The following is a 27,682-nucleotide window of genomic DNA, read 5'->3' on the forward strand; positions in this document are numbered from 1 at the left end:
TTAAAGTAATGTAGTGTAAAGACTGTGATAAGCTGGTTGTATTTTTGATGCTGAATAATTTAGTGGCTATAAACCAGGGTACTGCAGCATTATAAAACTTGAACAGTGCTCAATAATTTCTTTTCTCTTCATGACAATAAATATAAATAAATTTACAAATAGTAATACTGCCTAGCACAAGAATAGACAGAAGCACAATACACAAGACTATAAACAAATCTATTTCTTTTAAAAATCCTAAAAATAGGCATAATTCCTAAAATCTTCTAGCCAGTTTAATAGTTCAGTAGTACCACTTCCCTCAGGGGTGAGGACTTTGTTTTTAAATCTTGATACAGCAGTTGTTTGCTATGGGGTTGAGTTTTCCTCTTCAGTATTTTTGCTTCTTTTTTCCTACCTCAGAACAATAAATAACAACAGTTAAGTCAGAAAAGTGTTAGTGCTGCAAACGTCTCCAGGGACTGGGTGAGGTCTTTGTTCAACAGCAACAGGGATTTGGCAAATTAAGAGAAAATGATTCACCAGGTGCATGATGAACCATTCTGGGCTCCAACTCGGTGCTGACCAGCCTGTTGACTCTGTTGGTTTTTGTGAAGGTGGTGACCAGCCAGCTCCACCAGATCACGGCAGAGATTAAATATTTCTCTTAACTGGGTTACTTTTAGCTCAGTTCCATTCCAGTGAAAGTTCCTGCTGCCTGATGCCTTCCAGGTCCTTCTGGAAAACTGACCAGCCCCACAACACAAGTCTCTGCACCCCTTCCTCAGGGTTGCCACAGGTGAAAGTGGTTCTACCAGTCACAGTCTGATTTATTTTGGCCTCTCACGCTGTAAGTAGCCGACACATCCCAAGTGTCTGCAGGAGGAGCTCTCATTGCTTCCAGGTGTTGGGATCTGTGGAAGGGTCCAAAGCTCAGAGCAGAGGGATGGGTTTGTTGCCTTGGGGGGTCATGTACTGAGCAGCTGCCACGTTGTCCAGGGTGGTGTAGGTGGTGTAGAGGCCGGTGACCTGCAGGTCTGGGAAGGAGCGGTCGCTGCTGCTGGACACGGGCGTGAGGCCGGGGGTGCCCAGGTCACAGTCGGAGAGGTGCAGAGGGGATGTGCTGAAGGCACCCAGGGTGTCCAGGCTGAAGCTCTCATCCTTCATCTCCTCCCAGATGTTACCTGGAAAGGATTAAATCCCGATCACAGCAACACATCCCACACCCCTGGGAGCTGTGTGTAGGTCACCCTCTTCAAGGGTAACTAAAGGGCTTCACCCACTGCTCGAGGGTGGTACCACTATGGGGTAAGGGCAGCAAGTGTGTCTGTTCCCCACAAATCCTCTGGTTCCAGACCTTTCCAAGCAGCACCTATTTACTTGAGCTAACCACAGGCCCAGGGACCACACCAGGCATTGCCATAAGCCAGGGAAGTTCTCCTTGCACACAAGGGGAACACCAAGGCACAAGCACAGCCCTGGTTTCCCATGGGCAGTGAGATGTGGTGTCCCACATCCCTGCTTACATCTGCTGCAGTGCCTGCTCTGGAGCCAGGAAGGGGGATTGCTGTCCTACCTGGCACAGGACAAAATTCATCCTGGAAAGCCAAGGAAGTCACATGGCAGGGACCAACACCCAGCACCAGTTATCAGCTCAGTCCCACTCCACTCCAGAGGACCCTGGCTGGATGTTCAGTGACTACTCAACCACAGAACCCCCTCCCTGCCCTCCCCTCAGCCCTGTCCCTTACCTTGCAGTGCAAAGTCCATGATGCTGGGATCCAGGGCATCCACCTCCGTGCTCATGTCCGCCGGCACGCTGGGGAATTCCAGAGGGGCCCGTCCCAGGGGGTGGTGGGGCAGGGGGCTGTGGCTCATGTCGGGCAGGGTGTGCAGGGGAGGTGTCTGCGCGGGGGCAGGAGAGTTTGGGGCGATGCGAGCCTGGGTCTGGAGCTGGTGGTGCAGGGGCAGGGACTGCAGGGACAGTGTCATGATGGGCTGAGGCTGGAGCTGGGACACGGGGATCCGGCCCTGGGCTGTGGCCATGTGGCTCAGGGGGGGCACCTCGGGCTCTGCCTGCTTGCTGGGCCGCCTGCAGCTCTCGGGTCTGTCGGTGATCAGCTTGTCCAGCTCCTCTGCACAGGCAATGCCCATTCCAAAGGAGGAAAAAAGACAGTTTAATCCATTTGTTGAAGCAGGAATGGGCCGAAGTGTTTCACAGGTTCCACACATTTCTGCCATAAAACTGACCTGGCAGTGTCTGTCACCGGATGAGACACAGCACAGGCTGAGACTGTGCAAGGAGCAAAGGAGGGCCATCTACTTCCTCACCCTCAGCCCTTATCCAAGTTCACTTCCATGGTTACCCCTGACTGAGCTAAAGGAACGATCACGAGACTTACACAGAGCAACCAAACCGCCCCTGATGGCAGCTCACCCTCAGGTGCAGAACTAGATGCCTTCAGTAGGTCCCCTGCTCTCAGGGACACTCTGAATTCTGATTGTCTCTTAAATAACACTCATAAAAGTGATTCCTGACAGTTTCAGTGGCCCTTTAGCTTGTAAACAAATAAAACTAATTTATCACTGATTGTATGTTACTGATTTTGCAGCAAAAAACTCCATCTGATTTTGTCAACACTGAGCTCCTGAAAGCTTAAAAAACATGTTTCTTTATAAATAAGAATGAGAAAGGCTTAATAAAGGGAGGGTTTTGCAGAAGACCAGACAGGAAAATGTGACTCTATAATCAGTAACACTGGAGGCAGTGGGACCCTCAGGGAAGGCCATGGATGTTTGGGATGGGGCAGGGAGATAAAAGCCCTACCTGGGTTGGCCATGCTCCTGTGAATGGCAGCCAAGTCCTTCCTCTTCCACTTCTGCATCTCCTCCTCCATCTTGTCGATCTTGGCAGGGTTGAGGGCCCACAGACACCCTTTACGGGAGGTGCCGCTCAGCTTGTTCTCCACCTTCTCAAAGCACTTGTTCAGGGACAGGTTGTGGCGCACGGAGTTCTTCCAGCCATCCGGGGCTGTCTGAAAGTGCAGGGCGTGTTAGACTAACCAGCCATGGATTTGGGATGCTGCACTTCCCCCCTGGGGCTGCACAGGTACCTTGAAGTAGGGGAAGTGCTCCTTCATGAAGCTGTAGATCTCGCTCACGGGGAGGCTCCCGGTCTTGCTGTTCTTCAGAGCCATCGCGATCAAACAGCTGAGACAGGGAAAGACAGGGAAGAACTGAGCCATCATGGAATGGGTTGGGTTCAAAGGACCCTAAAGCTCATCTCATTCCGCTCCCCTGCCATGGGCAGGGACACCTTCCACTATCCCAGGTTGCTCCAAGCTCCCTCCAACCTGGACATTTCCAGGGATGGGGCAGCCACAGCTTCTCTGGGCAACCTGTGCCAGGGCCTCACCACCCTCACAGGGAACAATTTCTTCCTAACATCTCATCTAAATCTCCTCTCTTTGAGTTTAAAGCCATTGTCCCTTGTCCTGCCACTCCAGGCTTTCTCCTGGCCTAGCAACCTTGGGCCCACCTCTCCAATCACAAACAGCTGGCTGATCCTGGGATTTCTGTTCTCAAGGGCTCAGAAGTCACCTTGTGATCCTCAGATTTTACTCCTTTTGCTACTAGTCCACCCTTATGCTGATATCCAGAACTAGTTTGCTTGTTCACTCCTGGAGGGGCAGCTCCCACAGAACTCCTGGGTGGATGTTGGGATTTTGTTCCCTCAAAAGGAATCAAACGCTCCCGTGGCACCACCCCTGCAGTGTTACAGCCATCCCTGCTCTCCACTCACCTGTATGAGTAGATGGGCTTGGGATAATGCTTTGGATGCAGTTCCTGGGCAGAGTGAGGAGCCAGGCGTGGCTGGGAATAGTGTGGCTGTGTCCCATAGGATGTGTTGTAGATTCCTGCTGGGTTACACTGTGTGCAGGAGGAAAAGAAGGGAAATGCTGGATGCAAAGTGACTGTATGTACGTTCAGGGATATTTTACTGTGGGTTTTTTTTAAGGAGTTCTAGAAATGATCTTGGCAGGTACTTCAGGACAGACAAGACATACATGGCAGTACCTGTTGGGTGTTCTGGGCCAGGGCAAACACCTGCTGGGAATGAGGAGGAGGAGGAGGAGGAGGAAAGAGTTGTTGCTGCGTTTGTAAACCAGGAGACAGTTGCCCACCCACGGCGTAGGGGCTCATCTGCTGAGAGAGACACACCAGTCGTGGCACTCCTGGATTCCCAGCACCTTTTCCTAAGAGGTGGGGCAATAATGGGCCATCAAGGCCTGCTCTTACATTTGGTCCATGTGTTGAAATAGAATTGAGGCCCAGGATTCCCTGGGGAAGGCTGGCCTGGACATGGATCATTGCTCCAGGAGCTCCTGTCGAGTGCAGGGTGTTTGTCACATGACCTGGGTGGAGAGAGCAAAGGCAGGAATGTTCACATGGAAGTACTTCAGGAGGGAGAGCTGACACTGACGTTTAATGGATGCAGTTAAATACAGCCAGGCTCTGGGGTGGATAATCACACCTCTCTGCCTTTCCATCCCCACAGAACCCAGAGCATTTAACAGCTTGCAAAGGTCACATCAGCTGCTTCTAAAACTCGTTACACAGGGAGTGAAAGGTGTCAGCTGTGTAACAGTCCATGGAGAGGTTACAGACACTGTGTCTTACAAAAGAAAAACAATATATTCAGCACTGTCTTTACTCCAGGAGGATTTGTGCTCCAAGGCAGGTGGGATGATGCTGCAGGGAACAAGGGTGTTTACCTAAAGGATGTTCACAAAGGAAAGAAAGGAGTTCAGTGAATTCAGGCTGTAAATCTGCATGAAGCAAAGAGGGGTGATGTAAATCAGGTGCTCTCGGTTTTATCTGTGTTGAAACAAAGCAGAAGCACTAAATACCTAATTCCAAAGCTGTTGAAAACCTCTAAACCCCAAGTCTGAAATACCTTGGCTCGAGTTCACCCAACGAGGCACCAGCAACTGCACTGAGCAGAAATTCCCATGGGATCCAGGGATCTGCTGTCAGTGCTGGGGCTCTGCCTCTTGGAATGAAGGAAGGGGATCAACAGTGTCCTTATGAGAAGCCAACAGACTTCAGGTTCTTGGGCAGGAAGCAAAATGTAAAGCACTTAAAAGGAATCAGTTAAGGAGACTTTGAGAAAGAGGCAGGGGCAGGTTGTGGTGTTAAAGAGCAATTATTCCCAATCCCAACACTACCTGGCTGCTGGAGCATGGCATTCTGGGCCCCGAGGCTGAAATCCATCCTCCCACTGGCCATCTGCTGTAACCTGGGCACATCCACAGACGTCAGCCAGGACAGGGACTGCAGGTCCCCAGGGAGCTCATCCTCACTCAGCTGGGATGGGTCGGAAGCCAAGAGCCTGCAGAGCAGCAGGGAAGGTTATTGGGAGCAGGGATGGTGCTGCACTGCCCCTGGAAAGGGGGGAGATGGCTGAGATGCCACAGCTCATGTGGGTCAGTGGGAAAATGCATCAGGCTGGTTTCCCAGCTGGTTACTGATGCCCGTCACCTGATCCCATGCTCCTTTGTACAGCTGGAAACATTTTGGTGAAGAAAACTTCCCGTGGGGTATTTATAGGGGAAGAAGGCCCAGAAACCCAGAGAGAAACTGGCTAGAAGCAAGCCTAAAGCTGATTTGTTATTGTCACCTTTGTCAGAAATTTGCATTTGTTTAGCTTTGACATAGCTGAAATCTGTCAGGAATTTTAACCTGATAATTTTGTATTATCCCTGAAATCCAGTGGCCAACCAGCCTTGGAAGGACTTCTGTGCCCAGGTCCTGGGATTTACCCAGCTGCTGCATCCCATCAGTAGGGATGGATCAGCAGAGCTGCTGCATTACACAACTTTGCAGAATGAACCGGTGACCTCTTCCATTCAGATACATGAAGTTATTGACACTCAACAAAAAATTTTGAGGCAGTTTTTGACATCCTAAAGGCCCAGAATGAAGGGGGTGTGGCTGAACACCCCATAACCGCCAGAATGCCTTTGGCAACAAACACAAGGCACAGCAACGACAGGCTGCTTTTGGTTTAAAGCTCTGGTTTTGACACATTTTGCACCCTCCACCTCACCCATTCTGCTTTGCTTCTGGTAGAGCCCATGGTACAAAAGGGGTATATTGGAACATATTTACAGTACTCAAAAATTCCTGTGTGGTCCAAACTCCCGATAAAGTCACTAAAAGAACTATTGCAAGTGAAAGACTAAATTAATTTATTTATGTGGAACAGTATTATAGGAGTCATTGGTACCTCGAGGAGTAAAGCAGTAATTAGGACATGTCAGGAAGTTGTCATTAGACACCCAGAGTAAATACAAAGGGATTCACATTCAGGGAAACATCTTTATCTCTCAGAATAACATAATTTAGTTGGCTGTAGTTGATTTTGCTTTCAAAACCGAGGCTTTAAAGAGCTCTCAGAGCATATTAAAGCAGCTGCGTGGTGCTGATCTGTGTTTGTTGCCAAACGATGCTGCAGAAGCCTTAAATAAATCTGGTCTCTTGCTGAAGCATCTTTTATGTTTTACACGACTCTAAATCAGCTTAAAAGAACAAGGCAGAACTCCAGTGCCTGCCTGCCCTGGAGCTTTCAGCTCCTCCAGTCAGGAATTCCAGAAATACCTATCAAAGCTCCCTAAACTGTTATTTGGGAGATCTTTAAAGCAGAATGTGATTTGTTTGTAAAAGCAGAATGTGATTTGTTTGTAAAAAGATTTTGAAAAGAGGGAAAAAAATCAACACAGGACCAGGAGCCAAAACCTCAAACCCCAGCCAAAAAACCCATCTTCCAACCTCTCTGCCAGCCTGCCCCGTGTTCTTTCTCCTACTGTAGTTATCGGGCAATAATTAGCATTGCCATGGTTACCCTGTTCAGTTATTTTGTGAGGCCTGGGACTTAAATCCAGAAAAAGACCATCAGGTGACGGCTGTGCCGGCGGAGATTGGCTGGATTGGAAGAAAACAAGAGCATTAAATGATTTGAAAACTGGGCAGGCTCATGTCGTTTGCAACAGTTGGGCGCATTCAAGGGGAGCCGATAACCCATTGTGCGCCCAACGACCGCTGCCCGCGGCACGTGGCCCCCATTGTTTTGGAGATTCCTGCTTAATTGTTTCCCCCCACCTCCCCCCTCCTCCTTTTTCCAAACTTCCCATTAATCTGCCCGAGCGACGGCGGACACACAACTCCCCCCCGCTGCCATCTGGCACCCGGGCCCTGCCGGGGCTCCCGGGCACGGCAGAGCCGCAGCAGGTCTGGGGTCAGCGCCCACCGCACACTCCTCCTGTCCCGGGGGGCTCAGCCCCGGCTGGATGCTGGAAAACAAAGGCCTCTCCTCGCCCTCACCCTGGATGCACCAGCGCGGGGCTCTTCCGAGCAAGAGAAATACCCCTGCATCGGCTGGATGTCACGGGAAAGCTGGAATTACCACTGTGCCACCTGCCCGTGAGCACCAGCATCCTCACTGTCCTCTCACACAAACCCTGTGGATCCAATATCTTTGTGGATATCAATAAAAGTTGGTATCGCAGTCACTAGGTTCTATTTTATGCAGATACAAAAATGCAGAAATACATAATACCTAGACATGTGTGTCTTTTTCCAAGTCAAGGATCTTTTCCTTCTCTCATTCTCTTCCCTTCCCTTTCCCCTCTGAACACATCACAGTTGTTTGTATTTGAGTTTACAGGTTTTTTTAAAACCACCTCTGGCTGTTCACTTACACCTTTTTTTTTAATGGATTTGCTAGTTATCAGAATAACTTTCAATTAATAATGGGTAAAAGTATATGTAATCAGAATATAAAATATTGCATGGCATCCCTGGAGGGTCCCCTGGCAGGGAGTTGGAACTGGATGGTCTTTAAAGTCCCTTTGAACCCAAATAATTCTGTGACTCTGTGATTCCATGATTTGATGGTTCTGTGATTTGATGATTCTATGATTTCACATTTAAGGATTATTCTTCAGGCTGTCTTGAACACCAATATTGAATTTTCATGTATCTCAAAGAAGGTGAAGCTTCTAAAATATTCCCATATGAGGTGTTTTAAAAGCCCGGATATTCGGCAGCATAAACCAGCTTATCTCCCAGGACACAGACTCAATGTGTGTTGTGCTTTTGGTGAAAAATGCTAATTAACTGCAAAAAAAGAGAGCAGAGCACTGGAATACCCAACAGGAATACTGCAGGGTTCAATCTTTCCAGCCTCGAAAATTCCCTGTGCCAAGACACCTACAGATCCATGGGTACATACTGGAACACCGTGTGTGCTTTGCTTCTGTTTGCCTCCACCACCCTTTTAACCTCAGGTTGGAGGGTAAACTCCGGGAGAATAAACTCCAGGAGTCGGAGCTCCTGCCTCTGGCCGGGTGCTCAGAGCCCCTGGCACAATGGGGCACTGTGGTAAAGCAGCCACGGCCTTTCAGGGCATGTAAATGAGATAAATAGCGATGGGCTGTAATTAATTCACGATTCTGAGCCGTCCCCGGGTGCATTCCCGGGGAATGGGGCTCCTGGAACAGCCACGGACCTACCAAACCCCTCTGGAGGGGAGGTTACAGTCCCACAAACGTGTTGCAAACACGATGTTGTTTTTAAGGGTGTGGTGAAATTCTGCAACTCCACTTTTCCCCCTCTGATTTCAGCTCCCTGCAGAAAAGCCCCTCCTGCTTCTGTGCTTCTGTCCTAGAAAGGCACCTGCACTGAGAAGAATCCACAGGCTGCTGAGGATTTAATTCCCAGTTCTCTGTGAATCCAAGGATGCTGATCCAGGGATATTCCTGTGAAAAGGGCCTGGAGAGTGGTGGATGTGATACAGAAATGCTCTGTGCTAGTCATAGTTTCTGCTGTCTGCTCTAGGCTTATCTGCCCAAAATATTTATCTCTTATGGATAATGTTGGATGAGGAACAATATCCTTTGCAATGAAACCCCTTTCCAGATGTGACCCTTCCTACCTGCTGTCACAGAGAGACTGGGCTCCTGCACTGGTTGCACACCTGGCAAAGTTCCCCAGAGCCTTCAGCAGTACAAAATCCTCAGTTACAGGCACCTAAAGGTATCTTTACCTTTTTTTCTCCCCCATCAAGTGCATCCTGCTGGCACAACAGCTGGATAAATGGAATTAAATTAATTCCTGGCCTGACCTTGCAGGAATCTGAACCGACATCAGAGCTGAGTGTGAGTCTGTTCTCATGGATCTGACTTCCCCACCTTTCCTGAGCTGTTCCAGGGAGCTGGATCTGAGTTGGTTCATCACCACATGTGATGAACTGTTGGTTCATCAACCCCTGTCAGGTGAACTATCTACTTCCACATAGCAAATTCCATGGGAGGGTGACTGATCACTGGAGACTAAAAGGACCATCCCCTCAACAACCAAGAGTGTGGTGGCAACTCATCATCACCTCCATTCTAAACAAAGTCAGCCCAAAATATTGAGGGTGCATCTGGCATATTCAACTTCATCCACAGTTTTAAGTTGTCTGTCTCTCGCTCAACAGCCAATTTTTATTCCTATTTCCAGCACTGAGCTCTTTCCCTGTGCTTGGGCAATACAACAGTTCAACAATCAGGAGCAACTGGGGCAATAGATTCTTAATTACTGTTTGCTGTGGTTTATCCAGTGAGTGACAATTGAGCAGGAAGAGTCCTGAGAAAACCTCTTCTGAAAGTGGTGATGAGAAGCTGTTTTCCTTTGTCTGGGATCACACAAGGCCCTCAGAACAAGTACAGAGATTTCTCATATGTAAGACAAGGAAAATATTTGGGTTTTGACTCTTGAGTTGTGTCCAGGTGAGAAATGTTCTCTGTTTTATTTAAGGAGTCAACTTTGCCATATCCTTTTACTTCTCACTCTATCTACTCTGCTCCATTTACTTTCCTCCCTTCCTTTACTTTCCTCCTGATTTCCTCACCCCAGCTTCTGTTTTCCACCCTCAAAACCACCTGTCCTCTCCCTGTTTCTGCACCAGCTCCTCTCCTGCTTCAGCAGCAGGTCCCACGTCTGCCTTTGGCCTGCCATTCCTCTCTGAAGGCACAACACACATCCAGTCCCAAACCACCAGCCCATCCTTCTTCAAGATCCTTATTTCTGGCCTTGCTGGAAGTAAAAACAGAAATTAAACAGCTTTCCAGAGACAACCAGAAAGTCCCTCCTCACCTACAGCTCAAGAGACTTCGGATTATCGGAACCAAAACTAGTGACGAAAAAGCAAGTAATGTGATTAACCTGTCAGGTGTTGCTGTTCTTCTCTTGCACCATGGTTCAGAAGAGAATTCTCCAAAACCCTCCTGCAAAGGTACTGAGCAGCAACAGAGCAGGTACAGCTGTGCCCCTGGAGCCTTTTATGCATCTCAGCTCCGTGTTTCACAACCCTCATTACACCCTTTGCTCTGGGATGAAGGGAAAGTGAATTACAAGAGACCTCTGTGATTTCCTTAAGCCCAAGAGGAAGTTTGGAGAAATGGCACTGCTAAACTCCCAGCTACTCACTCCCTGCTGTGCTTTAACCACCCCCAGGTTGGGATTTGCCAAGATAGGATCTGCCTCTGAAATCTGTTTGTTTAAAAAAACCCAAACCAAACAAACCAAAACCCAAACCTGTGACTAATGTCAAAACAAGCTTCTCTTTGGTGCAAAAATGTGCTGAAGTACCAGGCATTACAGGAATGTTTTACATTCATTCCAGGAGGGTTGTCTTCCTGGGAAGGTACTTTTTCCTTGAACTTTGCTGTCTATTAGCACTGGAACCTTGTTGTTTATTCCAGTGTAAAGGGAATATAAACTACACTACCTGTTGCTGTGCAGTGTGGTAAGAACCATCTCAATTACTCACTGCCCTGGTGATGCAGCAGCTCTGCTGAGGCACATAGGAGATTTTGAAATGCATACAGTGAGCCTCAAAAATGCTGGAAAAGTCCAAATTCTCTTTCTCTTCCCCTGTTTTGAACATGAGGACAAGCTCCATTTCAGAGGTATGAGATGAAACCATTCTGCCCTCACTGGGGGCAAAGGAACCCGAGCTGTGCTGGGTCCCACCAGCCCTTCCCTCCTCTGCCTCCCCACGGGACAGTTTGAGAAGTAAAGCCCCAATTTTTATTCCTCCAGATTAGCACATTTCAGAGCTGCAGAGGAAACTTGCACTAATCCACTTAAATCAATCCACTTGGACTGATTCCTTGGAGGTTTCTCACATTTTTCTGAAAAAATGAAGCCACAACTGGGATGAAATTCCTGCAACACATCGAGCCATTATCTCGCTCCCTGCCAGACACACGGGGTGTCACAGCAATGGACAGTGATGTTTTCTTCAGGAACAATTATGGAGGGGTTAGTTATACATTTGTAACCTTTAGTGTGCAGCTGTGTCCTCTGTGCACACTCCCTGATGCCATCCACCTATCCATCCATCCATCCATCCATCCATCCATCCATCCATCCACATCCCTCTCACCATCCCTCCATAGCCTGAAGGTAAAACTTGCTCCCCAGAAGCCAAAGTGCAAAAGCAGCTGTGAGAGAACCCCTTAGCAGAGCTCAAATGTGCTCTGTGTGCCATAAAGATAAAAATTGCCACCTTTTCCATCACTGGAATGTGGCACTTCCGGAATTTTTGGAATATAGCGGCCCTGTGTTCGTACATCTAAGCCTCTTAATCTGATTTTACACTAAACTATGCAAGAATAAAGTAATTACAACAAAAATTTATCAGACTGTCTAATGAGCTAATGAATAGAGACCAATTATTTAAGAACCAAAGAGACAAATAAAATGAAGGACAATATAGTCTACTAATATGTCATATTATTAATGATTGATTAATACTTTTTGATCAAAAATATATCTATTTAAAACTTAATTCCTGTTTCATGTGTAAAAAGTGCATTGCAAGGCCTTCAAAATGCTACATAAGGCTTCTGTCAACTGGAAATATATAATAATATAAAAAATAGAAACATAGTCCTTCCACAAAATATTGAGCCGCAAAACACGAAATTAGTTTATCTGGTTGGTCTAGGGCTTCACATCCTAAGTAATGTTATTTCTTCAAATAGTATTAAATATTTTGGGTATCTCTTTCAAAATATAGACACCACATTTTTATAGATTGATGATTTCATTCCTTAAATTTGGGTTTCCACATATGCCAAATAATCCAAGGCAAAATACTCCTTGTCTCCCTTCTAATGGCCTGGGTTTCATGTCATGAATTCATTACATAGTATGTGATAAACCACACACAACTGTATGTCGCTGGGAACGGGATGGGCCCAGAGAAATATTTGCTGCATTTGAAAATGTTGATTTAGGATGACACTGAGCCTTTCTGTGGGGGAGAACTTTGGTCTGTGAGTGTTTTTCAGTCTTAGTCCAGGCCCGCCTGGGGCTTCTGTTGCTCGAGCTCTGCATATTAAACCTCACTCTGCACTGGCACCCCCACAGCACATCTTTTACTTCTCTCATTCTGGTCATTTATATTAAATCACATTTTAAAATCAGAATGATAGATTCCAGATTTCAGTTAAAAATATTGCCCAAATACCGCAGTGTTCAGGAGCTGGAGAACCTGGATTCCCAGAGAGCAGCCCATGGAAGACCCCAGGAACAGCCTTGAATTGGCTCCTATAATTTACACATCTCTGTGCAGAAACAACCACGAGCCACCACTGCACAGTAAACTTGGAGTAAAACTTTTGATTTAAAATTGAAATGTTGACACTAAAATGTGTTAAATTATTAATTATTATTAACAAGGATAAAGTGTTAAGGGTTAAAAAAATCCCTGAATGGGAATAAAATGGAATAATTAGAAGTATTTGTCACTACTGTGATGATGGAAATACTAAACGTGGGGGTATTTTCTGCAGGAAAGTAAGAGAGGCATTTGCTAGTATAAGGAATTACTTTGCACTGGCAGCCAGGCAGTGACAGTGCTATAAAAACAGGCAGCAGAGAAGATACAGTGACCCTGGAAAAATCATCCCTGTGCTGTTTTATATCCCACAGCTGCACTAGCAGAGGAGATATTTGCCTAAAATCATTTCACTGTGGTGCAAACACTCCCAGGACTCTGCTCAGCAGCCAAAAGCAGTTTAAGTCTCATCACTACTCTGAGCTACGTCAAATTTGCTACAGACGCTTTGGATGCACAGAATCCAAAGATCTGCTATAATCACAGACTTTTTAATCTCATTTATCCTAAAAAAAAAAAAATTTAAATCCCACAGTTTCCAACTGGAAGCAGAAGCTGCTGCAGACTGGGGGTGTTTAGGGTTTGGTTCCCTCCCTCTCCCGCGTTTCCTCCGGCACTCGCAGGAAAAGCCGGGGCTCCCCCGAGTCCAACTGTCCCATTGAAAGATTCCAAGTGAGACAGAAGAGTATTCTCAGCACAGCCCCAGCCTCCCACTCGCTAATTGGAGGCCAGTCCCCATTTTGTGGAGCCTTGATGCTCCCCCATGGAGAACTCGGGACTGTGGGTTCCAGCCCTGGACTGTGGTGACAGCAGGAGAGTAAACAGAGCTGATAGAATTTGACAGGTCTATTCTTTGCTTAAAATCATTCAGTCTAAAAGATTTGCTTTTACATAATCCAAAGTGTTTTCTCATGAAGTAGGACAAATACTGCTCTGCATTTATGGTGCAGTGCAGATTTTATGCATTTTTATCAGAATTGGCCACTATTAAACGAGGTCAAATAATTTATTTTAAAGCCGTGTTAAAAAAACCACAAGTGGGTTAAAAACTTTAGACAATTGGGATCTGTGAGTTCCAAATGTTTCACAGAGAATCCAAAGCAGTTTTTAAAAGCAGCTGATTTGTGAGTAAACGAAAATTGCAATTCCTTTACTGTAGTAAGAAAAATTCTATCTTTCTCCCCCAGAAAGACAGATTTTTCTGTGGCTATGACTGAAATAGTTCTCCCCATAAAAAGGGTCTTTGTTAAGGTGGTGAGTTCTGCAGGGCACTGAAGATGCAGACTTAAATCCAAGTCCCCAGCAGCCCCTCTCATCCACACCCTTCATTAAATCCTGAATAATTTCTTTACAAATATTTACGTAGCCAAGAAAAATGCCCAGAGCAAACAGTGCCTCCGTAAACAGCAAAACAGCTCCACAAACCTTTTTCCACAGAGGCTCCAGGGACTAGAACAAATCACTTGTTGAGCTGCAAGAGGCTGCGCTGCAGCGTTTGCATTTTGAATGGAGGGGGGCTGAGAGAAAAATACCTGCACCCAAGAAATGGGTACAAAGCCCCAAGGCTGGGAGGAGGGAGTCTCTCACTCCTTATTTTAAAGCAAGAAATTAATTTCTTTTTATTTTTTTTCCCCCTGGATCGTGTCCTGTATTTCTGTATTTCTTGGAGCTTTGCATCATGTGACAAGATGTAACCTAACATAACCCAGGGCTCTGTAACTCATGCAGAACTCTCCTATGACTCCTAACAATACTTTTTAAATGATAAATGGAAGCCTAGTGGCAAAGGTAAATTAAATTATGAAAGGCTCTTGGCAAATCCAGGTTTGTTCCCACCACTATTAAAAGACCTTTGACATATCAGTGCTTTGGAGGGCTACACAAGTACTTGTTTTAATTAAAATCTCTTCTAGTGCCTATTGCACTTATTGAGGCTGTCCACGGCTGCTCCATAACAATGCAAAAAGTGATCTGAAAGGGAACTTTTCAATAATTATTTAACAAGAATATCCTTCTCTGGCAAAGGTTGTGCAGGAGAAAGAGTTTAAAAGGGAGGTCAGCCCTCCTTTTAGGGCAGCCCTCCTTCAGCACCTCTTTGGAGGTGTGTTTATTAAATATAGGTTAGTATCAAAATCAGAGAATCATAGAATTACAGAAGGTTGGAAAAGACCTCCAAGATTGTCAAGTCCAACCTCCATCCAAATCCCACCCTGCCCACTGTACCACATTGTGAATCTTTCAAACAGGAATGCTTTTACATAAGGAATGCATTGTAACCAGTCATCAGCTTAGAAATCTTATTTTGAGTGGAGAAATAATGCAGATAATTTTTTAAAAGAAGAAGAAAAGTGGATTTCTACATGCTAAAGGGATTTTTGGGGGGAAATAAGGAGGAAACAACACGGGTTAGCAGGATGTGACAGTGCAGGGGTCGCTTTGGAAACAGAGAAGTGCCTCACCTGTACTCCTGGGAAGGGTGGTGGTTTTGCCCTGAGTTCCTAATGATTCCTGACATTATGGCCGGGATATCACTCTCTATCATCTCCTTGGGCAGCAGCAGGCAGGGTCAGCAGCAGTAGCTATCCAGCACTTCAGCAGCGGCGGGAGACACCGGGGCACGGCCCGGCCGGGGAGCGGCACCGCCACGTGCACTGGTGGTACTGGGAAAGGCAGGAGAACATCTCACGGGGGATAATCCCGGCTCAGAGCGGGACCGCCGAGGGAGGGACAGTCACGGGCAGGGGCTGTGGGTCCCGGGAGCACCGGGAGCAGGGAGCGCTCCCGCCTCGGGACCGCTCTTATCCCCCAGGCAGCAGCCGCCGCCGCCGCCGCGTTTTGGAAGCCCGAGCTGCGGGAGCTGCAGCGGTTCCGGCCCGCCCCGGCGATGGGGTGAACCGGGGAACCCCGGCCCCGCTGCCCGGGCGATGGAGCGATCCCGGGAGAATCCCAGCCCCGCTGCCTGGGGATGGAGAAAGTCCGGTGTTCTCTAGTCCCGCTGCCCCAGGGATGGGGTGAGCCAGGATTTCCCAACCCCTCTGCTCCGGGAATGAGGCGGGAGCCCGGGTGAACCTCAGCCCCGTTGCCCCAGGAACGAGGGAAACAGCGGGACCCCAGCCCCGCTGCTCCAGGAATGGAGGGGGATCCCAGGGGATCTCCAACCCCGCTGTCCCAGGGATGGAGTGAGCCGGGGGTCCCCGTCACCCCAGCCCCGGACATGGAGGGGGAACCCGGGGTTTCCCAGCCTCACTGACCCGAGGGTGGAGCGATCCCGGAGAACCCCATCCCACTGCCGGGGGATGGAAAGAGCCCGGGTGATCCCAGCCCCGCTGCCCCAGGGATGGAGGAGGATCCCGGGGCTCTTCAACCCCGTTGCCCGCGGGATAGAGCGATCCCGGGAGAACCCCATTCCGCTGCCCGGGGATGGAAGGAGCCCGGGTGATCCCAGCCCCGCTGCCCGGAGATGGAGAGAGCCCGAGGTTCCCCCTCCCCACCGCGCCGACCCCCCGCGCCCCGGGCCGGGCGCTGCCGCTGCTGCACGAACCTGCGGGCGGGGGGCCCGGCGGGGTCTGATCTCGGGCCCGGCGGGGTCTGATCTCGGGCCCGGCGGGGCCGCGCTCCGGCCCCGGTTTAAATTTCCCTCTCCGGAGCTGTCCAGCCCGAGCATGCGCGGCCCGGCCCGGGGTCAGCGCCGGGGCAGCGCGGGCAGGGCCGGCCCCGCGCCCGCCGCTCCCGCACCGCCCCCGCACCGCCCGGGAGGGGCCGGGATGGGGTGGGATGGGGTGGGCGGGCGTGTCGAGGGGGAGCAGGGCAAATAAACGGGAAAAACCCAACTAACCCAACTCCGGGTAACTTTGCGGAGGGACGAGGGGGAGGGACCCACCGGCTCAAACGGGCACCGGGCGGGAGGGGAGGGGGAGCCGATGCGCGGTGGGGCCAGTGCGCGGTGGGCGCTGCCCGATGGCCGAACTCGGTGGCCGTTGCCCGGTGCCCGTTTCGCGGTGCCCGGTGCTCTGTGCCCGATGTGCGGAGCCCAGTGCCCGCTACCCTGTGTCCGGTTCCCGGAGGCCGGTGCTCGGTGCCCGGTGCCTGGAGCCTGCTGCCCGGTACCCTGGGCCCTTTTCCCGGTGGCCGCAGCCCCGCTCGGCGCCGCGGGGAGCGGAGCGGAGGCAGCGCCCGGACGCGCCTCTCCCTTCCCGCCGCCGGTCCCGCTCCGGGATGGCCGCGGGAAGAGCCCGGGAGCCGCCGCAGCGGGAAGGGAGCCCGGACAGCCCGGGAGGCTGCACCGCCCGTTCTGCTGCCGCAGCGCTGACACTGGGAGGGTGGTGAGGCACCAGCACAGGTTGTCCAGAGAAGCTGTAGCTGCCCCATCCCTGGAAATGTCCAAGGCTGGTTGGTCGGAGCTTGGAGCAACCTGGGATAGTGGAAGGTGTCTCTGCCCGTGGCAGGGGGGTGGAACTGGAGGTTCCACTTTAAGTCCCTTCCACCACAAAGCACTCTGTGATTCCATGATTCTATGAAGGTGGCTCCCCATGGACCTGCAGCCATGGGGCGAGGGGCAGTTGCCCCACCAAGGGTGGGCAGAGGTGGAGGGGACACGGTCCTGCCCCTGGAAGGCACCCACAGAGCCCAGCGAGCCCAGGGGATGCGAGTGGGAGGGAGGGACCCAGGTTGGAGACTGAGGGTCTGGTAATGTGGGCACCTTTATTTAACTACACTTATACATAAAATAAACAAATAGTCCCCCTCTATTCAGCACTGGTGAAGCAACTCAAATCCTGGGGGCAGTTCTGGGCCCCTCATGACAGGACAGACATTGGGGATGTCTGTCAGTGTCCAGGGAAGGGAAAGGAGCTGGGGAAGGGTCTGGTGCCCCAGGAGCAGCTGAGGGAGCTGGGGGGCTCAGCCTGTAGAAGAGGAGGCTCAGGGGGGACCTTCTGGCTCTCTGCAACTCCCTGACCAGGAGAGGTTTGGGTTGGACATTAGGAGGAATTTCTTCACAGAAAGGGTCGTTGGGCATCAAAACAGGGACCAGCCTCCCCTGTTATGAAAATGGCTTTTATGTAGAAGCAGTTTGAGGTCAGTGATGACACCAGGTCATTTGGGCTCTGCATAGCAAAGCTTATATGTGGAAATACTTCCAATATCCTTGGATGATGAAACCCCAGAAGATTCATGATAAATGTATTTCCTTGTGTTTCACAGTTTACCACAGAGTATGGAGGGGAGGAAATGTGAAGACAGAGATCTTTCTTCTTCTGCTCTTAATGAGAATCTGTTCACTTTGATGAGCATCAAACCTCTCTCTGTTAATTGCTGTTGATAGAAGTGCAGATTAATCAATATTTCTATACATCAAGGCCTATACCAGGCACATCTGGAGAACTAAAACAAGAGGAAAAGTCTCTGTACTGCCAGAGCCTAAGGCACAGAGTTTGCACAGTTGCAACTGTTCCCTTAATTACAGAGTTATTAAAATGTCATCTTACAGTCATTATATCCTTACCTTATATCTTAAAAACCATTTTAAAAAATGCATTCCTGGAGCTGGATATTTGCAGGAAGGGTGAGGACAAAGCACACCATTTCTTTCAGCCTTCCTTGGAGCCTGTTCAGGCCATTGTGTGGAGCTTTTCGCCTGACTGGTTTCCTGTAGCAGAACATTCCATGCAGGATTCATTTCTCCAGGTGATTTGCATACCTCCTGCTTGGAAGGGCCACATCAGACCAGGTGAGGAGAAAGGGTGGCTCCTGCCTCGTTTGCTCACTGAGGGAGCTTAAACTGGAATGGGGAGGGATTAAGGGCTTAGTTCTCCAAACACTTGGAAGAGCACATGGCAAGTTGCAACAAGGAAAATTCCAGTAAATTGTTACAAAGAACATTTTCACAATGAGGTCCAACGCTGCAACGGGGCACAGGGGGGTGGTGAGTCCCTGCCCTTGGAGGCACACGGAACGGGACAAGACATTGCTCTGAGAAATTCATAGAATGGTTTGGATGGGAAGGACCTTAAAGCTCCTTTCATCCCACCTGCCATGGGCAGGGACACCTTCCACCAGCCCAGGGTGCTCAGAGCCAACTGCTCTGTGTCACATCAGCTCAGTTTGAATTCAAGTAAACTGCAGACTGATGACTGGATTTCCAGAGGTTGGCTGTAGCCGATTTTTCCTTGTTTTAGGTGTTTTCTCAGCAGTTACTGTTACTCTGGAGGCATTATGCTGTGCAGGAAAGTAATATCAGTGTGTTTTATCTTCTGATATACAGTAACTGGGTTCCTTTATGTGAATTTTAAAATGAGGGAACCCAAGATATGGACAATTGCTGGTTTTATTTATAGTCTTATTTAAGCTAAGGAATAGGGCAAGTTCACCTGCCACAACTGAAGTAATTTTTGCAGTGAATATTAGCAGAGAAATGTGTTTTAGGTACTTCTATTCATCCAATTTCTGTCAAATTTATTTGGTGACGTGCAAAATCACATGTAGCCTTTAAAATAACATAATGTTCAGCAATTAGTTTCTTCCTTTCTTTGGAGTAACTGCTTTGTAGCAAATAAATAACACAATAAAACCACACAGGTAAAATAGGGATTTGCTTTGTAAAGACAATAATTTTCTTGTGTGTGAATTTCTACAAAAATATTGTGAATTTCTATAGATTTTCATTTAAACTGTAGCAATTGAATTCATTTTGTTGCCAGCTGAGGTCATCATAAAACAAGTTTGGTTTATTTTCCAAGCTCTCCAGTTTGCTTTAGGAGACAAGTGGAAAAAAAACCAAGCAAGGGAGAGTTGAGGAACCCTCAAAAGCAGAGATTTACGAGAACTCTATGAAGACTTTGGTAACCTCTATGTAGCCAGGCTGAAAAATCAAAATATTTCCCCCACCTCTGACCAGTTTGGACTGGGACTGGTGTCTGTGGTGAACCCAGAATGGCTGAAAAGCAGCTTCATGTTTACTCATCATCTTTTTCTGTGAAGGGACATTGGTGTGTCCTCACTTCGATCTTCCTGCTCCTCACTTGGCTTTTTATCTGATTATACTTTTCATCCTTCTTTGCCTGAGGACCTAAAATATGTGAAGAAAATAATGATGTGAACTCAGATCACTACACCCTGTTTGGTGAAATGTGGTGATTTTAAAGCATTTAGTGCTCTGTAAAAAGGAAGAATTTCCTTGCACATTTCAAGCCAGCTTTGTTTGATGTGAAAGAGAGGATTCTTTAGCTCCTCCTTTATTTACCCAGTGCCTTTACAATTCAGCCCTTCAGTCCCCTCCTTACAAAATATTCTATTTACACTTTAAACTGCAACTTCATCCCGCAGATTCTCAGTCCCTGATGAAGATGGGAATCGTGTTGTACTTCACCCCCCTCCCAGTGCCCAAATCTGGGGTTGTTTTCTCTCCCTCAGAAATAAAAAGCAGCTATTTCAGTTCCCCACGGGCTCTTTTCCCAGGGCATTCATATCGGAATGAAACCAATGTGCAAGTGGATTCTGGCCAAGCCATTTGAAACCCAGGAAACTTTACAAGCTTCCCCCTTTTATCCCCTTGGAAAAGCCCCGACCGTTTGTTTTATTCCAGGATACTGTATCGTAACAAATTATACTTAAAAATCATTTGGTGTGAAATTGCAGATTAATCCCACCGGGCCGGGGGCTCAGCCCTGTCTGGCCACTCGGGAGCACACAGATGGTGGCTCTGAGAGGGACAAAAGGCAGAGGCACTGATTACATGCATGGATGTAACGGACAAAAAGCCCTTCCCCATGGAGAAGGTGAGGAAAAACACACCGGAGGTCCCAGTGCCTGCTTTGGGCAGGGAAACTGCATTTTAAACTGTTGAAAATGTGGCACAAACAAAGGGGAAACCTGTTTTTACTCCCTTTAAAATCCCTTTTTTACTTCCTAAGGCAGTTGCGACTTTTCTTATTTTTTCTTGTTGTTGTTTTGTTTTATTGCTTCTTTAGGCAGCAAACACCAACAAATGGTGATTCCTTTTGCAGTCTGGCAGCTTCCCTCACTGCCCTGTTCCTAAAACAGTGCCTGCTGTTCTGTATTCCACGGGGACACAGTTGTCCTGCTTGCTGGGAACTGCTGAAAGTCTGGCCTGGAAGAAATGAATCTTCATCCTCATGAAGATGATGTTGTTGGAGTTAAAACTGCCATCTGACCCCCTCACTGATTTCAAGGTGAAATTGTTCACACTTAGGAACAAAATCCATCGTGCTGCGTGTTCCTTGTGGGAATTCAGGTGTGTGAGTACAGTGCCCAGTCTCTGGAATGTCCAAAGCCAGATTGGAATGGGCTTGGAGCAACCTGGGAGAGTGGAAGGTGTCCCTGCCCATGGCAGGGGCTGGCACTGGATGAGCTTTAGGTCCCTTCCAACCCAAACCCTTCTGTGATTTGCCAAATGCCTGGAAACTTGACCTGTGGCTCCTAATTGCCCCTGTAACAGAAATCTTGCAGAGCCAGAACTGTGTGTGCTTTAAGAGCTGGCAGAGCCCCCAGACCAACCCACCAAGGCAGAATCTGACAATACCTACAGAACCTGACAATATATTTATAATTTAGCCACTTAAACCTAAGCTTAGCACAGTTTTATCTTTGTGAGTGAACTACGAGAATATTTTGCCTTGATATTTGTCTATTTTGGGGCAAGACACAGTTTATGGATGATATAATTGTGCACTGCAGTTATTATATGCAATAATATGAAGGAAGTGTTGTGACAGGAGAATTCTGGTTGGCTGGTGTGTTTTCCACCACTTCAAATGTCCAACAGAATTGTTTTTGTCACAGGCTGTCAGGAGATTTCAACCCTCAAAATGTCATTAATGAGAAAGTGATCTCTGAGAAATGTAGTTTTAGCGTATTTTTACATAGCCTCCAGCAAAATAGTCACTTTTAGAAATACAGGGCTTAGTACAAGATTGTAGAAGTCAGAAAAAATTCCTTCCTTGAACCATGCTGTTGTCTGTAGATATTGTGCTGTGTGTGACAATTAGGAGCAGCATGTGCAGGAGACAATATTCCCTTAAGACAGGAAGGGGTAAAAGGTTGTAATAAAAACTTATTGTCCCCCTGAATTTTTAATGGTCTAATTATTAATTTCATTATTAATTCAATGTCCTAAATTTCGACAATGAAATGAGAACAAATCCTTGTACTATGTCAACACAGTATTAAGGCTTTGATTTTGCATTTTGGGGGTGAAATAAATAAATTCTTTGAAAATGATAATTTTTTTTTCAAATATGGGGGGAAATCAATATGCTATTGGCTGATGGATATATTTTATAATCTAGCTTGTCATTGAAAGAGGCAACTTGAGCCACAGAGCACAGAAAATTGTCACTTTTGGTCTCTTTATTGCTCTTTTGTAGTCCATGGTTTATTTACAGCTGAAGAACTGTACAGAGAATCCTGTGTAGGTCTCACCTATTTTTTCACCATAGTAATGAGTTTTTCCTCAATTAATATTCCTCATTTTGTCAGCAGATTCCCATGGATTGCATAGTGCAGATAATGGCAGTGAATGCTTTTATCAACATGTGTGCTCACATAAAAATTCTCCTCTTCACAGATGAAAAGTGAGGAAAGAAAAAAAAAGGAGATTTTAGAGCTAATTGTTTTCAGTGAATATACAACCTTTTTGTTGCAGAAGCAATGAATGTTGACTAATTACAGAAGTATTTTGGGAAATTCTTATTCTTAGTATTCTAATTATTATTTGCAGAACTTGAATCTCCTTGATCACATCAGGCTTATTAACCAGGACTAGAGACACTAAAATAAAACATTCCTCAAGGTTGCTGGAGAAAAGCCTTAAAAAAACCACACAATTTTTTCTTTGCTTCTATTTCTGCCATTTTTTCAGTGTATACACAGACATATTTTATCTCAAATAAACAATAACACTCATAGGGTGTCAGGGTAATACTTGAAAGTGTAAAGTCCAAATTCAGTGTGATAAAGAGCTTTCAGAATCCATGACAATAGGATTGATTTCCATTTTCTTCCTGGCTTCTGTGAATCTTGGTTGAATATATAACTAGTTATACACATATATCATCCCTCATAAAGCAAATTCACTTTCCTGCCAGTCATTCACGTGTTAGGTGATTCCTGGTTTTAAGGACTTGCATAACTACAACTTCCCAGGTGGAAGGATCCTGCAGGAGCCAGCACTGCTCATTCCTTTGGAGTCAGTGGGACCGACCACATGAGCAAAGAGAAGAATGTGTGTATTTTTCTAAGGCTCTAAGATCCTTCTCTTAATAAGGCCATCATCAAATTAACATAATCAAGAAGTCGTCAGTTCTTTTATGAACAGCTTCTCTGGCAGGTTCCTGCTCCCTCAGCATCTCTGCTCTGAACAATATCACAATGTGGTGAATATTGTTTCATGCTTCCACAACACACAAGTCTAATTAAACCATTTCTGCACCTCCCCTGCCCATAACTCTTCATTTCAGTAATTAGAAGACACCCCAGTACGGACACGCTGTTTCATCAGCTTTTAGGCTCCGAGACTTAAAACTAACATTTTCAAAAGCATTTCATGGTTTGAAAGAATGGTCAATTAACCTTGGGTTTCCTGTGGGGAACCCTGCAAAGAACTGTCAACAGTTCAGTTTAGAGAGATTTGTCCAGTGACCTACAAGGCCACGAAGTTCACGAATGCATGTACCAGTGTCATCATAGATTTGTTCCCTGGGTTACTGTCACAAGGGAAGGAACTGATTGTTTGGGGGTTCCTTCTACAGTAAAAAGTGACCGACGGGTGACGGGACCCCGGAGCTGCTCCCGGGCAAAACCGGAGCCACTCAACAGGAAAAACCTCTGGTATCTCCCAGATGAATTATGTGTCTCTTTCTCTTCCTCCCATAAGGTTCTTTCTTTTTTTTCAGGAAGGGGCCAGGGCGAGTCCATGGACTGCCTGCTGAGTTTCTTTGTATTTGGAATTCCCTCCAAACGGCAGCGTAAGATAAACGTCTGATTATTGCAGTGCTGACAGTCTTCAGATTTAAGTGATAGCAACATCTCGCTCTTTATACCAAATTAAGGGCATTCTGTGGAGCAGTAGGAGTTGATTCAGGGATGCACCTGCTGAAGGAAGTCAACAAACCCATTCTGAGCCCTTCTGGAGAGATGACACCGTTGAGCTGCACAGAGCTGATTCTATTGTGACATCTAAAAGAAACCAGAAATCTCCTACTGGCCACTGAGGGCCAAAAAAATCTCTGGTTTCATGAGGGAGGCAGAACTAGCCACAGATAACATTATCTTCCATGTGGGATCTGATAAACAGAAATTAAAATCTAGCAGGTGGCACTTGGCTTTGCTTTTCCTTCAGCGCTCTATAAATACAGGATTTTATTGCCATTTCACAAGCTGCATGGAGAAGTGATTTTATTTTCTTCTATTAAGCATCAGAATGTTCTCCCTGGCCAACCTGGCAGATCAAATTTTGAGGTATTTGTTCTTATCTTTACTGGTGACCAGTTGTTTTCTCAACACTTCTCTATGCTTGACTCTGAATGCCCTTCTGTGTGCTCAGCCTTTAATTTAAAATATCAGAAAAATCTGGATTATGGCACTGTGCCCTCAGATGAAACAGGAATAATTCAGTGTCATATGAACATGGAGCTTCTACATTAAATCAGGTTTTCCTGGCTTTTGTCACACCCATAACACTTTCACAAGTGTCAGGTTTGTTGCTTCACAATTGTAACTGTCTCTAGTGAAGTTTAAACCCCTCAGGTGATCCTATGTAATGCTCCAAACTTAAAATTTTAAGATGTGAAATAATCAGGAGGCTTTTCTTAAACACATTTGTACTTGTAGAATCATGGAATGGTTTGGGTTGGGAGGGATCTTACAGCTCATCCAGTCCGCTCCCTGCCATGGGCAGGGACACATTCCACTAGACCAGGTTGCTCCAAGCCCTGTCCAACTTGGCCTTGGGCACTTCCAGGAATGGGACATTGTACTTTACACCTGATTTCCCACCAGGGACACTCAGCTCTGCACCCCAAGAGCAGTTTCTGTACTGGGTGCAGGTAACACCTGCTGCAAATAAAGAATTCTCCAAAATCTCAGTGTTTCTGTTTTCCCAAGTGCTGCACGAGCTGAGCTGGATATCCTTCAGATTGGAGGAAATAGAGACATCTTTATATGAATTTCTTGAAACTGGACCGTATCTAAGGATTTTAATTGAAATCTGTGCCCTGTTGTGAGTTTTACACCAATGCAGAGTTGTGGCTCAGGCCCCAAAGATCTTCCTCCCTACGGTGATTCCCACCTGAGCACATCCATTGGGCCAAGTCAAGAAGGTTTTCACCCAGACCTGAGGTGAGGTGAGTCTTTCAGAGCTTTCAACCATGAGAAGACACTGGGGGAAGGGAATAACATTGATCCTTTGTATTGCCAGCAACCCTAGGTTGTATTTTAGCAATGACGTGTTTTATGGGCCATTCATTAAGAGTTGGACTCCATGATATATATGGGTCCCTTCCAGCTGAGAATATTCTACGATTCTGTGGTTCTGTGATTCTGTTTGTTGTTCTAATGTGGCCACAGAGTCCCCTCATGAGGTTCTTGGTGTGCAGGAAGGGAAGGATGAATAAAAATAACGTGTCTCGTTTATAAATTTACCCATTATTTCCTAACAAAACTTGCTGGGGAGAGGCTGACCTGCTCTTTCTGCACTCAGAAGTCCCAGAGCACAGATTTAAAATGCAAAGCCTGGCTTTGCAGGCCGGGATGTGCCGGGGGGGAGGGGAGCAGGGGATGAGGAGCTGAGGGCGGCGCGTTGCACGAGCAGCGTTAGACATTGAGAAAGATATCATTAGATTAAAAAGGTGTCTCCAGAGAGAGACAAAGGGCCAGCCAGGGCCTGGCGTGTCAGCATTGCCCAACACGAGCCTCAGAGTCATTGCTGGTGACAACAGCTGCTCAGGGAAAGGCTTTCCTGGGAGACATCCCCATCCCACCAGGGCCCAGTGTGTGAACACACACGGGCTGTCATTCCAGCAGAGTAAACAGGCAACAGGCTCCACACCTCCCTCTCCTCAGGATTAATTACTCATGGGAAGTGACAGCTACTGTCTAGTGCCTCCAAGTTGTCGCCCATTCATGTTTCCTCAAGGACAAATGGCTTCATTTCTGAATTTGTCTGACTGTCCCATCACAGTTTTGAAAGGAAGAGATGATCAATTTTTCCTGGTTTTATTGCTGAGGCTTAACTGGAAGAGATCAATTTATCATTCATAATGTCTCTCATAACAGCTTGTTTTCTTGCTACATTCAAATTATTTTTCCTGGGTTTATTTTTCGTATGGAAAATAAAAGTTAAGGCTCTTTGCTACAATTTTTGGAGCATTTCCAAAGGAAAATATTGGTCCTGCTAAACTCCTGAAAACTGGCACTGGAATGAAGTTGGGCACTTCTTTTTCTAGTTTTCTTGTGACCTTGTCAAATAGGTTTAACCTTTATGGATTATATATTTTGTTTATAATGGGCAGTTTAATGGATGGATTAAAATATAGGGGTATGTACCAGGAAAAAAAAAAAAAAAGAATCTGTTGGGGTTATTCATGTGCTTTTGGATTTGATTTCCTTCCTACTTCCTTATTTAATAACTAGGTTCCTTAAGACTCCTTAAGCTTGAATGACCCATGTTTTGTTGCCGGGTCTATTCCACTGACCCCTGGCAAGACCCCTGCCCCAGTTCGTCCATCAGACAAAAATGAATCTATTCCAGGAGCTCTCAGTTCCCATTAGCTCTAATTGAGCCTGACAGTTGGAGACAGGCCTCATTATTTTTAATTGGGCCCTATAGTTCTAGAGTGAAATTAAACACAATTTAATGCAGATAGCTCATCTCCCTCACTATGACACAGTCAAATTGTATTTTAAGTTTAATGAAACAACAGGGTTTGTTTCCAGGCTTTGCTTTTGCAGAGTGTTACTGCTTTGAGCTCTGTGTTATTTCCAACTTGCCTGGTGTGAGGACATGGATGTTAATTAGGATCTGACCTGGGTGTGCACCTGGAGGACCCTTTCACTCCACTTTTATACCAAAAGTGCTGTGCAGGCACAGGGTGGTGGTGAACAACTCTGGAAGAAGCTCAGACTGTCTGTGAGAGGTTCATATGCCCTGGACATCACAGATTTGCACTGATGTCATGCAAATATAAGAAACTCCTGAAAGTTTTCCCAAATCTCTGTGGGAAGTTTTATTCAAAAATTAAAAATGAAGACACCTCTACACTTCAACAAGGGTATTTTTAATGCTTTATTCAGAGCTTCTGGGCTTTTTCCTGTTATGAAGGAACATTTTTGTCACTATTGGGTGGTGCTTTTCTGTGAAGACACCCATGAATAGAGAAGGACTTGAACCATCCTGTTGCTCTAAGTATTATAAATGATCCTGTATTGGATTTTCATTGGGAAGGAACATCCCAGTCCCTGTTGATGAAGGGACAGGTCTCACCATCCTCACTGTGGTGATTTTTCAGCCACACAGGAGTTTGTAAAATCATTTCCTGAGCTCTTCCTTCGCAGCATTTAGTTAGTCAGCTGTGGGTTATGAGACCAAGTCAATTTTTATTGAATCTTGAACTTTGCCAGAGTTATCAGAGTTAATCCATCACAATACTTCTCTTTGGAATCCATCACGATACTTCTCTTTGGAATAAAGATTGTGGAACCAAGTCTAATTACAGAAGACTTTTATTAAATATTGAATTTTCCTTTGCAAGTTTCCCTTTATACAGGTGAAGTTACAGGCACACATTTCAGAGGACATTTCCTTTATTATATTTGCATTTCCTATAGCTTCCTCTTCAGCTTTGCTTGAAGGTCAAATAAAGAAACTACAGCACTTCTCTCATGAGATTTAACACATTGGATTGGACATTTTTTCACAAATGTGTCTTTAAGAATCCAAGACAAGAATCCTTCAGT

At 46.7% G+C, this 27,682-nt stretch overlaps 2 protein-coding genes across 7 annotated transcripts; one reads left to right on the top strand and one right to left on the bottom strand.

The window, feature by feature from the left end:
* Positions 1–118: 118 nt before the first annotated feature.
* Positions 119–16,624, bottom strand: FOXN4 (forkhead box N4). 6 transcript variants are annotated; one of them, XM_027652009.1, is made up of 10 exons: positions 16,254–16,624; positions 15,172–15,372; positions 5,208–5,371; positions 4,279–4,394; positions 4,057–4,182; positions 3,782–3,909; positions 3,093–3,189; positions 2,807–3,014; positions 1,731–2,114; positions 119–1,163 (listed from the first exon to the last, which is right to left on the bottom strand). In XM_027652009.1, exons 2-10 carry the CDS (start codon positions 15,252–15,254, stop codon positions 913–915), a joined length of 1,557 nt encoding a protein of 518 aa, XP_027507810.1. In that variant the 5' UTR covers positions 15,255–15,372; positions 16,254–16,624; the 3' UTR covers positions 119–912. The 6 variants fall into 6 exon arrangements, with proteins under 6 accessions (XP_027507810.1, XP_027507806.1, XP_027507808.1 ...); XM_027652005.1 differs by having other exon boundaries at positions 4,057–4,185; XM_027652007.1 differs by having other exon boundaries at positions 4,057–4,185; positions 16,548–16,596.
* An 8-nt stretch (positions 16,625–16,632) lies between these two features.
* On the top strand, positions 16,633–24,061 carry LOC113951388. Its single transcript, XM_027652321.1, has 4 exons — positions 16,633–17,034; positions 18,305–18,440; positions 23,623–23,694; positions 23,779–24,061. The coding sequence occupies exons 1-4, from the start codon at positions 16,633–16,635 to the stop codon at positions 23,796–23,798; spliced, it is 630 nt and encodes a 209-aa protein (XP_027508122.1). The 3' UTR covers positions 23,799–24,061.
* Positions 24,062–27,682: the final 3,621 nt, after the last annotated feature.

Source organism: Corapipo altera, unplaced genomic scaffold, assembly GCF_003945725.1.
Source record: "Corapipo altera isolate COAL_440 unplaced genomic scaffold, ASM394572v1 67, whole genome shotgun sequence".
Lineage (NCBI taxonomy): Eukaryota > Metazoa > Chordata > Aves > Passeriformes > Pipridae > Corapipo > Corapipo altera.